The 14,254-nt window shown below is 34.8% G+C and overlaps 1 protein-coding gene and 1 long non-coding RNA gene across 3 annotated transcripts in view; one reads left to right on the top strand and one right to left on the bottom strand.

Annotated features, from left to right (window-relative positions):
- Positions 1-767: 767 nt before the first annotated feature.
- On the top strand, positions 768-7,585 carry LOC117228457 (uncharacterized). Its single transcript, XR_004492306.2, has 2 exons — positions 768-4,953; positions 5,026-7,585. It is a non-coding gene; the product is annotated as an uncharacterized LOC117228457 (long non-coding RNA).
- A 1,435-nt stretch (positions 7,586-9,020) lies between these two features.
- Positions 9,021-14,254, bottom strand: part of stum (mechanosensory transduction mediator stumble) — a 62,202-nt gene continuing 56,968 nt past the window's right edge. For both annotated transcript variants that reach the window (XM_033484296.2, XM_033484295.2), the window contains 4 exons: positions 13,376-13,595; positions 12,590-12,716; positions 11,771-11,965; positions 9,021-10,200 (listed from right to left, as the gene is read on the bottom strand). In XM_033484296.2, the coding sequence (XP_033340187.2) occupies positions 10,073-10,200; positions 11,771-11,965; positions 12,590-12,716; positions 13,376-13,595 (670 nt within the window). In that variant the 3' untranslated portion in view covers positions 9,021-10,072. The remainder of the gene's footprint in view (positions 10,201-11,770; positions 11,966-12,589; positions 12,717-13,375; positions 13,596-14,254) is intronic.

Here is a 14,254-nt window from a genome sequence, read left to right as displayed (position 1 = left end):
TACTTGTTTCTACCCTTTTACTTTGGACCTCCTTTATTTGTGCTTTTTCCTTCCTGATCGGCGAGCTAAGTCGAAGGGATTGCCGAAGACACATTCTTGGCACACCAATTTCCCAACGATAATTGCTCACGGAGAGATCGTTTCGATCACTTTTACTTTTTCATGTTGCCGCAACGATGATTAACGAGTTCTATTTAAAGCCACGCTAATTGTAGATACGATTGATTTTATTGAAATTCTAGTCGCAATCGGTTCACGGTTTATGCATCCGTTACGAGAACTTGTTTTTTTGTTACAACACAATTAGCGAAGAATCTACAACGGTTCTCAACATGCTATCCGCTCTATTTTCCATGATCCATCAATATTTCAGTATATCGCTGCGAGATATAGACCTCGTTTTTCAAATATTCCGCATTCCATTTCTTTCGGTTCGACTCCGCCTGATTTTTTAAGTTCCCTCAAATCAATATCCGACATTCATCCACAAACCATAAGGAAATTCAGAAGCCTTACAACAAGTTTCTCCAACGAACGCGTCACTAATTAATACTTATTACATGAAACGTAAATGGATTATAATAATATAATAATATATAATATATATATATATATATATATAATAATAATAATATATTATATATATATATATTATATATTATTATAATATATTATATTATTATTATATATATATTATATATTATATATTATTATATATATAATAATAATAATATATATAATTATATATATATATATATAATAATATGGATTATAATTTCACGAACACGTGGCAATCGCTTTTAAAGGAGGACACCACCCCGAGGCGTTAAGAAAATGGTTAAATTTGAGAATTTTTTTTATAGATAAAATTATTCTTTCGAAAAGAATATAAATGTAAGATCCAGCTTTGTACCTCAATCTTTTCGAAATGAAAATGGTAAAAAATGGGAAAGTTGTATTCGTCGTCTCCGAAATCCCTTTTCGTTACAAAAATTCCGTTGATTCATAAACCAGAAACTATTACCTAAAATGTAACGTACAGGTTTAAGAAAGAAATTGAATAATTGACGTGTCAAAAATATCGTCAAAATTACTTATCCTCAGACGCTAAAAGTTTTGAATTTCGAAATATCGCGTTCGTATGACATTCCATACTTGAAACTTAAAAAAGAAAAAAAACGAAAGAGAAGTTGATCATTTTGAACCGTTAGGGTGTGGTGTCCTCCCTTAATTTACATTCTTCCCAGGAGAACCTCTTACATACAATTACCGACAAAAGTTAAGAAACTTTACTATATTAACGTTTCAGTAAAATTTGATATTTCAACAAACATACGTCTTATTAAATTGCAAGTATTATCGTAAACATTATAGCGAAGCATATAACACATCGTTTATATTGCAATATTGTTTTATTCAGCGCATATGACGAATCAAAAAAAGGTAACAAAAATAAAAGTAAAAAAAAATAAAGAAATCATGAAAGAATAAAATTTAATATTTTCGTTGACAAGATCGAAATCTTTATCCTACGTTAAAAAAGATTTATTACAAGCAAGAATATGCGTCTATCTAACAGACATATTAATATTATTAATATTTTCGTTGACAAGATCGAAATCTTTATCCTACGTTAAAAAAGATTTGCTACAAGCAAGAATATGCGTCTGTCTAACAGACATATTAATATTCTTAATATTTTCGTTGACAAGATCGAAATCTTTATCCTACGTTAAAAAGATTTGCTACAAGCAAGAATATGCGTCTGTCTAACAGACATATTAATATTATTAATATTTTCGTTGACAAGATCGAAATCTTTATCCTACGTTAAAAAAGATTTGCTACAAGCAAGAATATGCGTCTGTCTAACAGACATATTAATATTCTTAATATTTTCGTTGACAAGATCGAAATCTTTATCCTACGTTAAAAAAGATTTATGACAAGCAAGAATATGCGTCTGTCTAACAGACATATTAATATTATTAATATTTTCGTTGACAAGATCGAAATCTTTATCCTACATTAAAAAAGATTTGCTACAAGCAAGAATATGCGTCTGTCTAACAGACATATTAATATTATTAATATTTTCGTTGACAAGATCGAAATCTTTATCCTACATTAAAAAAGATTTGCTACAAGCAAGAATATGCGTCTGTCTAACAGACATATTAATATTATTAATATTTATTATTATATTATTAATATTATTATATCCTACGTTAAAAAAGATTTATTACAAGCAAGAATTATGCATCTGTCTAACAGACATATTAATATTCTTAATATTTTCGTTGACAAGATCGAAATCTTTATCCTACGTTAAAAAAGATTGATTACAAGCAAGAATTATGCGTCTGTCTAACACGTTCCTTAACTTTCGTCCGTAAGCGTAGAATTACGTGACTTATGACACAAGGTTTCAAGGGAGTTTACAAAGGTAACACGTTGAACACGGTTAAACCATAACTCGAGAGACTTTCGTTAACAATACCAGAGCGCGGTGCCAAAGGAGAACAACAGCTCACAGACAACGTTGTATTTTCAACCACTCACGGACACGGACTAGTCATCCACCAATCTCGCGGCTGCACATCTCAAATGAGTAAATAAACATGGTCCCGCGAATTTCTCTCGTGGAAATGCATGGCAGGCCACGATGTTTATTGGATCAAAAGTGATCATAAATCTGGCCACATTTCCGTGTACAGGGTGACCTAAAAATGTATAAGCTCTTGACAAGTAAGTTTCTCCGTAGCTTTGTTAACACGTTCTGTGCCGAGCTTTTTTTACTCGAATCTTCACACTTTGATATTTGACTAAAACTTGATGTATTACGTGCAATTGTTAATTCTCGTACACATAACAACGTAACAAAGACTCATCAACGCCCATTCTTGCGGTGGAAATTGATTCTTCGGTTCTAAATTTCTTGTAAACAATTTGTTCAGTTCACTAAGTAAACATGCAAGCGTGTACCATGGATGGTACACGTGGCACGGAACGTGTTAATAAGTTGTTAACGAAAATTACAGCCCTTGCAGCCGCTGCGTGTCGAGCTGGCGCTCTAATCGGCCTGTATTTTTCGTTAATAATTTATCAACATTGCCGCAATCTTACAAATCGCCTCGGAAAAATCGCTCCTTTTCACAGCTTCTCCGAGAAACTTTTTCAAGACACTTTTTAGACAGCCTGTACATATTCGCGCGCTTGCTCGTCCCTTGTTGCAAAAAACATTCGTCGGTCAATTCGCACAGGAATTTCCGGTTACTCGTGCTGCTGAAAATTTCCATTGTTTTGAATAGGAAAATGCTAGTGGTGCTTTAACAAGTGAATTTTCTTTGAACAGTTTCAAACCTAGGCGATTAACATGAATCAAAGGATAATAGTAGAGCCTCGGAAAGTGATGAACGCCTCTCTGAATTCTTTCATTCTTCGTTAATGTAACAAATATAGCACCCGAAGAATTTATCAAATAGAGGAGATACTAATTTTTATAAAAATTGAACACATATCACTTCGTATATCTCTATGCGAGAAGGCCATCGACGCTGTTGTGCATATTTTCATTGAATAAAAATATTGTTTTCAAGAGCCTTTGTTTTATTTGAAACCTATAAAAATCGCGAATTCAGTTTATGCTACTTCTTCATGTATCACACTATATCGTGTCACGTACATATGTTACATAATATTATACTGTACTACAACATAAGATACTTTTTCAGCTATTCCTTCTCGTTTCTTTTGGCTTTTCAGTGTCCTTTAGGATTATTTCTTCTCAATCAACCTCATCACTTACTCGTTTAAGAATGCTCCTTTTAATGCATGCATTATGTTTTAACTGTTACCTTCTGTTTTTCTTCAGTTTCATGCGTATTCATCTCACTCTGTTCGTGGCCAGACCAAATATTCGATATTTACATTATAACACAATATACTGTTGTAGACAAATGTAAATTGTTTATTCGCATCTACAGTAATACTATGTCGAGATAAAACAGTTTCACAGACTGATTTTTGTTCAGACGTAAGAAGAAAATATAATACAATACAGTACAATACAATACAATAAACATTTACGTATACAGGATGAATTATACAACTTTTAAATCATGCATCTAATCGAAAAGTGTTAAATATAAAAGTTGTAGAGTTTCAAGGGAAGGAGGCGATGTCGTAGCCATTTTTATTGTACATAGTGTAGTTCTCGAAATTTCAAGGTCTACGTCGTTCTTTTAAATAGAAAGGTATATTTTTAACATCGTAGATCGACAGAACGTTGAATTCTGAATAGAAATGTATAAATCTATGTTGATCCTAAATTTAACGGTTAACGAGATATTAACGATTCCTCTGGCGATGCCACGCGGCTTACATACGCTTACCTTAAAATCTCGTTTAGGCTTAGGATCAGCATAGGTTTATACTTTTCTACTTAAAATGAAATATTCTTTGAATCTACCTATCTTTCTATTTAGAAAAGAGAATGTCGACCTTAAAAATTCGAGAATTGCATTATGTTCAAAAACGTGAATGCGACATCGCCTTTTCTCCTTGAGACTCTAAAACTTTTATATTTAACAATTTTTAATTAAATGTATCATTTAGAAGTTATTTGGGATGTGCAAGTTATATCATTGACCCTGTATCTTTATATAATTTTTGCAATTTACCAAGGAAGAGAGATGTAATCTATATTTCTTTTGCAGAATTTACTTATAGCAGTAACTATGGCTCGCATGATATCGAAAGAAAACGTGAAAGAAAGATGGCTAATATTATTTTGAATATGCTTGATTAAAAAGAAAATGAACAATTTAGTTTAATTTTAAAGAATGACGGTAACCCACCTTGATTATGCAAAATCCTATATATATATAGAAAATATTTATAACATTATAGAGAGCCAAATACCGTTCCTTGCCGACAGCTTTTAAATTTAATGTGAGTATTACAAACCATTTCCTAATTTCAAAGTAATTAATTACAACCTCCGAAATTACACGATGAACGTAGAATGAAAATCGTACAGTCCACAATGGAGGAAGCAGTTTCAATTCACAGTTATCCGACTGTTCAACATCCAGTCATCGTTAAACATTATCACAGAAGACGACAAACCATTATCAACTGTGCAATAAAACGTTATAAGAAGCTAGATGCCCAGTGTAGCTGATCCGATAGAACGAAAATAAACAGGATCTTGATAAGAACTGCTTGAAATAGAGCTGCTTAAGCATGCAATCGATTCGCGCAAGCTATTATTAGTAACGCTCGTTAAATCTTGTTCTAAATGTTCGGGCGAACGAACAGCATTTTTATTGGTTCTTCCAATTTTCAGGTGTACCCGTTATTAGCAGAGTCGTGCAGCTGAAACTGAATGCAGGACTACCGGATGGTCCTGATCGACGCTTAATAATTATATATTTCAACAAAACCGTCTGCAAGTGTCTCAAACAAAAACGTTAACTATTGGGTTGGCAACTAAGTAATTGTCGATTTCAGTTGTAGATGTCTCTCACTCCCATTTTTATGGTATCCGTAAATGTTATATTATAAAATTATTATTATTATTATTATGTTATTTTTTATTATCCGTTATATTTTATTATCCTTTGATTAGGGCCTAATAAATAACCTGTATCTTTGAATTTATTGATTATCCAAGAATTGCTGTTCTATTGGGTTGTAATTGCCGATTTCGGTTATAGATGTCTCTCACTCCCATTTTTATGGTATCCGTAAATGTTATATTATAAAATTATTATTATTATTATTATGTTATTTTTTATTATCCGTGAATGTTAGCAACTGGACAAATTGAATGCAGCGGTCGAGGAAAAGCGACCAGAATTGGTCGATCGTAAAGGTGTCATTTTCCAGCAGGACAATGCTAGGCCGCACGCGTCTTTGTCCGCTCGGCAAAAATTGATGGATATTGGTTGGGAATCGATGTTACACCCGCCATATAGTCCTGATCTCGCGCCATCGGATCACCACTTATTTCGATCCCTGGACAACTCCCTTCGTGGTAAAACTTTGAACGACGATGACGCTGTAAAATCTCACTTAACTCAGTTTTCGGCCGAAAAGGATCAGACTTTCTACGAGCGTGGAATTTTCAAGTTGTCGGAGAGATGGCAAAAGGTCATCGAACAAAATGGAAAATACATTACAGATTAAACTTCGTTCCAAGTAAACAATAATTTTGTATTTCATCGAACAAATCGGCGATTACTTAGTTGCCAATCCAATAGAATACACTTTTTATAATGTATGTATATTATTACACAACGTTCATGAATCTAGAGAAGAGACAATATTACGAGACAAATTTGAAAAATGGGAAGCACCGAATAGAACATGGCATTCCAATTCGCAAAGTTTTTGCAATTTCCACGTTTCTTACAATATTGTTATTCTTAGAAATAGCATGGCAAATAGCATTAGCTTAGAAATAACATTCTCAGAAATAACATGACAAAAGGTCATCGAACAAAATGGAAAATACATTACAGATTAAACTTCGTTCCAAGTAAACAATAATTTTTTATTTCATTGAACAAATCGGCAATTACTTAGTTGCCAGCCCAATACAACGATCTGATCGAACCGTTGCTGAAAAAAATATGTCGAGACTACGTGAGACTTTTCTTTTTCCTAAGGAGATATTCTGATTCTGAACTTGTAAAAGACAAAACAATTTATATTTATACATGTATAAATATACTTTCATTGACGAATGAACGAACTATACACACGTTTTATTTGGAACAAATCTGTTCCATACAGTTGGCACAATATATTAAGTTCTAGTTGATCAATTGTGACTTTATACAATTTCTACAGCATTCTCAGCACTTCGCAGCAATTCTTCAGCAATTTATACAGCATTTCGCCAACAATATTTACATTCGACACGGTTTCATCAATGATTGCAGAAAAGTTTTTTTGCAAGAAATTAAATGCCCATAAATGTATGTGCCAAAATCTACTGTGCAAAAAGTTGAGCAGTTCTTTCGAAAGAATTCTTCAAAATTGCTTGAAAGACTGCATCTTAAATATTATAAATCCTAATTATATATATATATATTATAATATTTATAAATATAATTTATATAAATATAATATGTGTATTTATATAAATTATATTTATAAATATTTATAATATTAATAAATCCTGTACTTTGTGGCAGCACAATATATATATATATTGGGGTATTAGATCATTTAGGTCTTAGTGTAGTCCTCAGTAAATTTTGCGATGTCAACAGAATAAAATGGTCGTTAGCTGTTTATAAACAATACCTATAACAGATATCAGAATTGTTTCATGATCTGCACTGTAAACGATTAAACAATTAAAGTACATTTGTATATTCTTGTACAAACTCAAGATATATTCCCGCCTGCAGTGCTTATACATTGAAATGAGACACTACAATAAACGATAAACCCTTTCTGCCTTACACATTAAATTTTAAGTTTATGTAATACACAACAGAAACTCGTGAAGAGAAATGTAACATGAATTGATTTTGATAATACAAAATAATAAGACAATAATAACAAGATACGACAATTGTTCCTCGAAGATATTTTATTGAATACCATACTAATGTACGATTTCAGGAAGAGGAAAGAATCTTGCACGTTTCCCAGATGCTTGTTCTCAAGATCAAGACCAAGATTCGTAGCTGATCAACAGCTGATAATATTAGCCACTGATACCTCCGTATTCTGGAACACGAAAACAGCAGTGCAAACCGAATATATGTGTTTTCTGTAATAAAACAATCGCTCGTGCAGCCCCATTGATCTAATAAATACGAGAGAAAATCTGTATCACTAGTGAAAGGTGGTATTATCGAATGAAGGATACATGAAAATAAATATCAAACTCAAAATATCGTGAACTGTTGTTTGTCAAAGCCTAAAAAACGCTAACTATTATTAACGTTATTAACGTTGTATTATACTTGTTTGCAGGAAAAGGTGTATAAAACCACTGCTATATACCATACTTAATAATATAATTATTAGAATAAATACTATTAAATATAAATATAATAAATACTATAATATAATATAATATACATATTATAAATACTATAGAATAAATACCATCTTTAATAATATGATTATATTATATTATATATATTAATATAATTATAATAACATAATTATTATTATATTATATATATTAATATAATTATAATAACATAATTATTATTGTATATATTATATTATTATATTATTATATTATTATATTATTATATTATTATATAATATTATATATTATATTATTATTAATTATAATTATATTATGTTCGCGCCGTTATACACTTGTTGTCTCCAAACAATATTAAGCACTCATAGTAGAAATGCAGTATATGGATATATTTGCTTTCTGCTAACGTGCCTAAATTCGTGAACTATCGGCAACGTTGAGCGTGACACCGAAATGATAAACCCAAACCTGTGCCCTGTTCTTCTCGTTCAGGTGTAATCTGCCTAGGATTATTTGCCTATAAGATTCAAAGACCCTGCACAATTAATTGACAAATACTTCTGCTTTACCTCTGCAGCTCCTAGCCTATTGTACATTCTCTATTTTAATTGTAGGAATTAATTAATTAATGGTAATATAATTAACTAATTAATTATTGGTTTCGTTGCTTTTGACAGTGAGTAATCTGTATTCTAAGTGTTAGTCCCAGCAGGAATTTCTGTGTAGCACCGTTTTTGTTTTTTTCTTTAAACAGCAGTTCCTTTAATCCTTTTATTGTTTCATTCAGCTTGGCCTTGCCTCTAGGAAGTCATGACCAATTTTTTCATTACAATTCATTCATGGAGATACATATTATTATATAACCTTGACGACTCGTTGTGAACAGAACGAACTAAATAAACAATAATCCGTATCGTATTTTTCGATTCAGTGTTATAATAATTTTGTTAGATCACGCGAGAATTCAAAATGGTTGGGTAAAACAGCAGAAAAACAGCAGTTAGATTAAAAACCGATGTAAGTAATATATTTTCATATTTACAAGGACTTTTAGTTATAAGGCTTAGTAATCGGATAGTTGAATATATGGATGTATGTATACATATAATATGTGTGTTGCGCTTGTAAAAATATAAACTGCGTTCCTTCAAAACGTATTCATTTCGTCGACGTGGAAAGAAATCTTCGGGGGAAAAGAACTGGAACAAGAGACACACGCACACGCACGCACGCACATACGCACAATTTCTTCCGTAAACATTTGCGTACTGTCGATCACTCGAGAACACCGGCCGAACCGGCTAAAACGGCGCGGCGAGCGCGCGAAAGGGTTGAAACGTAGTTAAAAAGGCAGACATCGATCGACGTAACGAGTACATTTTGAAAGAACGCCACGGATAGGTATGCTTTCACTGAAAGCGATTAATTTTCCAAGAACTTCTTCGCGTTCCACGGTACAGCGAGCGCCGCAGCAGCATCGATTCAAATATAATAATATTTCTTCAACGAGCAATTCACGTTTATTCGTGTCGACTCGCGAAAATCTTTCACTCCCGCGCCAAAGCTTGATTACGCGGATCATTCCTTTTCGTCGAGCTTCGCCAGACCGCATCTCTCGTTGCCGTTGTTGTTACACTATTTGTTTCCCTTCATCTCTACAGAGCAAACTTGTTTTCGATCCACGAAACCTCTTGAGCTCCCTCGAATGGAATCCACGCGGTCGCTGGATCGCGATAAATCGCAAGAATCGTTTCATCCTGTTTGGAAATTGTCGTTCCGACTATCTTCGCCGTGTATTCGTCGGCTGATTTTCTTAAAAATGTTAACTAAACGAGTCGTCGATCTTCCCGCGAGTCCCGCGGCGAGGTGTTCGCGATCGATAAGAGGGGGACGTCTTCTCGTGAGATCTTCAAAATTACAGATCTACGGGCGAAAATTGTGATCCGTGTGTGTTCGCGGCGTCTCGGAAGGCACGTAGTGAAGAATCGTCGTCGAATGATATAAAAATGCTTTCCCAGGGAGCCTACGATGATGCGTGTTAAACTGTTTCGATTATCGAGCTCGTTCCACTCCCCTCAAAATTTGACTGGGCACGCCGGGAGGCAGTGCCGCGGCTTCTCCGGCTCTGGCTTCCGGGTCGTTACTGGCCGCTTCGGAAGCCTTGAATCGTTTGTATTTTCCTGCGAACAGCGAACAGCGTCGTTTTTGAAAGTGGCGCTATAAACCGTGGCTCGGAATTAACCAGCACGCCACACAAGGATCGCGAGAGCCACGCCTCCTGACTCCCTTCGCACGTCTCGCTCCCCGCGATCTCGCCGCTTTCGGCATGGAACACCTCGGGCGCGTGGCCCGTTGCATTACACAGGATGTCCTAAAATTATTGCACAAGCGGGGAATGAGGGGTTCCTGAGGTTGTTCAGAGTAACTTTTTCCTTAGCGAAAATGCGATCCGCGGCTTCGTTTGCGAGTTATTAACGGAAAACAGTGACCAATCAGAGGCGAGATTAGCTGGCGCGAGGCGGCTCAGCCAATGAACGGGACTAGACTTCGACCGCTCGTTGATTGGGCCGCTTCGCGCCAGCTGATTTCGCCTCTCATTGGTCACTGTTTTTTGTTGATAACTCGTAAACGAAGCCGCGGATCGCATTTTCGCTAAGGAAGAAGTTACTTCAAATGACCTCATCTCTTGCTTGTACAATAATTTTGGGACACCCAATATGTGTATGTGTGTGTGTGTAGCATTTGGACGATAATCGAGGAGCGAGAGGCGCGATGGGACTCAAAAGGCGTAGCCCTCGCGATCCTCATGTTGCGTGCTGGTTAATTCCGAGCCCTGCTATAAACTATTGAAACATGTTCTATAAACAAATTATACAAATATTGAACGGCCCTAACAGTTCAAATCTAATGCAGCTGCCGTTGCTAATTTTGGGAACATTATTTAAAACTACTGGTCCATCATATACATTGTTATGTTAATCATACAGACACGTAATTAACACAGAGACTTCTCGTAACGATTTAGGCTTAAAGATGTGATTTCTAGACCGCGGATTTTTATGCAAAATAAAAGTTGTCTTCGTTAATTGCGAGATATAAGAACTATATAGACATTTGTTGCTTTTTTTTTTATAATTTTGGCAAGTCGAGAGCGATGCAATGATGTTTTCAGTTGTGTAAATGATTTTGCTATTTTGCATTTGTTCCACTGATTTTTGTCATAAAATGGCAGCCTACGGGCGGACTGCGGTTCTTTACACGTACATTTATGGTACATGCAGATTTTTTAAATGCGATATCTTCGTCTACGTGTAAATGTATCATTCAAGAACTGTGAATCAAATTTCAAACTTGTTCTAACTCGTTTATTAAAATAAAATTGATGTGGATAGCTATATTGTCCAGTCAATATATCCGACACAAGGTAAAAATAAAATAGAAACGTGAATGAGAAATTTTGAAAGTGGTCTCGGCCAATCAAATTTCTCCCGAAATAGGAGAGATAGTATCAGAGAAGAGATGTCAAGTATCAGGACGTAAACAATGATTTAACTTTATATATGCTTATTACAATGTACCAGTCAAAATACAAATATTTGTTTCTATGAACATTGATTTTCCTTTTTGCGGCCCACCTAAAGTTAAGCATTGTTTACTTGGCTCAAGTTAGCTTTTGAGTTCGACACCCCTGATTTGAACCGTTAGTAAAACGTAAGATGAAAATCAAGCGATAAAATGAACGGTACTTACTAGCTAGGCGAACCAAAGTGACGCCCCACCAAATACTCCAACCCCATCCGACCAGGCAAAACAAAACGGTGAATAATTGGCCCACCCCGACCACCAGATTCACCACAAATGCGCCTAGTCTCGATTTCAGTCCAGCGACTGCTGAGAATCTCGGCTGACCCGAGCACAGATTGAAGATGCCGCTCCAGACGGTGCCTGAAAACGGTGAGATACTGTTTGAATGGATCGAGCGACTAATTCTTCTTTCATCTGAATTATTGCTCAACACCAGAATAATGCTGATGAAACCAGACCAATTTGTCTGTGCATGCTGCAGTAAATTCTCTCCAATTGTCCTTCAACTTGTAAACAGAAATGGACAATTTGGGAGGAGGGAGATTATTCGAGCCTCGCAGCTCGTTGATATCTTCTCTTCTCAAATCGTCGATTTTTGTTTAACCCGAGAAAGATAACCTACGTCGCAGAGGCGCCTGCGAAGACTGTTGATTTTTGTTAATTTTTCATAGAGGTCTAGTGATTTAAGTTTAACATTACTTAAAATATAAAAAAATATAATATAAATGCATTTTATTTTTACAATAATGTCAAACCTTTAAAATGACTAGATTAACTGAAATAAATATCCATTGTTAGTATAAAATTGACGCCTTAGAAAAGCATGCGCCTCTGAAGCGTATGGTTATCTTTTACGTACGTTGTCATATGGTTATCTTTCTAGGGTTAAAAGCTGAGAGGCAATCGGGAAGAATTTACTGTATTTTTATAATGTCATAATTAGCTGATAATATTTTGTATATAACAAGTGAAATAGATATTTACCAGATCCGGGCAGTAAAACGTTCCAAACTAAACAAAACCAAGCGAGAGGAACTGGTAAACACGGAATGGCGCCACGCATTAAGGAATTATGCTCCACCAGAACGTCCGGTATCTTAGCCTTCGGTTCCTGTTCACGAGAATAAATATTTTTATTTAATAATCGGACAATTTAAATGTTACGAAAAAAAATGCATGCTTATTGTTAATACAAGAATAAAGAATATTCGTTTACATACATGCGATACAGGGAATTTAAAATGTATCAGCTAATTGTAATCAATTATTACACAAATATAATAATAATATAATAAATAAAATATATAATAAATATAATAAATCAATACAGTAATTTCTCCCTAATTCGCGCTCCGATTGCACAGAAAAATGGACAATTTGAGAAGAGGAGATACGATTATCTGAGCCTTGCTGCTCGTTTTCATAGTTGTTGACAATCAATAACTATGAAAACGACCCGTACGTCTTAAACAATCGTATCTCCACTTCCCAAATTAGTCCATTTTTGTAGGCAATCCGAGCGCGAATTAGAGAGAAATTACTGTACTTGTAAAAAAATTTTTTATTATTTGCTTCGTTAATGTTCCCAATTGGTACCACAAATAATTGCATTTGTACTATTTATTGTTCTAAAATCTTGCCGATTTCGATATACTTGTAGAAATAAGAAATAACGTTCTATTTCGTTAACGGAATATAAATTAAAAATTTTTAATTCATCGTCTGAAATTTATGATCTGGAGAAATCGCTTTTTCTGAATTTTCATTCACCTCTGATAGCGGGGGTGGTGCGACGCTGGTAAGACTGTGCTTGGCACGTATGCTTCTTGTGCGTTCTGCTTCGGCCTTTTGCTTGGAACATTTGCAATTGTCGAACAAACGGCGACAAATCGCGCCGAATCTTCTTTCCGGAGGGCAACATACAGCTGCCTCGGCGGGCGCGATCCTTGATCTTTTTGAGCAACATTTGATTTCCCTGAGTCTTGTGCACCTGCGATAACAAAAGAACATTCTATTAATTAAAACGATTCCTGCTAAGGAACTATTCAGTTGAACGGAATTTTTTCACACGGTTCGCGAACCATATTTCCTGCGAACTCTTCCACGGTTTTTCGTCAAACAAATAAAACGTTAGCTGAAAAGTCAATTTCTCGAAATAACAAGCGTATAGAAAGCGTGAAACAGTTAACGCTGATGTGCCAATAAAACGACCGATTTTAATAATTATTAAAAGACCTGTCTGCGTTCTTGGTGAAAGTCATTCCCATCAGCGCGTAATCTATCTTGCCGCGCTCACACATTATCTCTGCACTTAACGCACACACACACACACAACCAGCAATCGATTTAATACCTAGTTAATGAAATTATTTTTACTAGCATAAAAATTAGGTCGTCGGAGGTTTATAATTAAGTTTGTTCGTGCTCCGCGATTTTCTTCGCTTATACAGATTTCTTTTACACATCTTTGCATAAGACCATAATTTTTGAAGTGGCTGCTCTGAGATTTTATGCAAATTCCTCGCTGAAACATGCGTTTCGCGTGAATTCGTTCATAAAAACAGCTCACAATCACGTTCGAGTAAAATTTGATATTCTAATAAATATATGTCTTATTAAATTAAAAGTGGGAACGTATAATACATTGTT

This window comes from Megalopta genalis, chromosome 18, assembly GCF_051020955.1.
Source record: "Megalopta genalis isolate 19385.01 chromosome 18, iyMegGena1_principal, whole genome shotgun sequence".
Classification (NCBI taxonomy): domain Eukaryota; kingdom Metazoa; phylum Arthropoda; class Insecta; order Hymenoptera; family Halictidae; genus Megalopta; species Megalopta genalis.
This window is presented reverse-complemented; position numbering and strand designations above follow the sequence as displayed.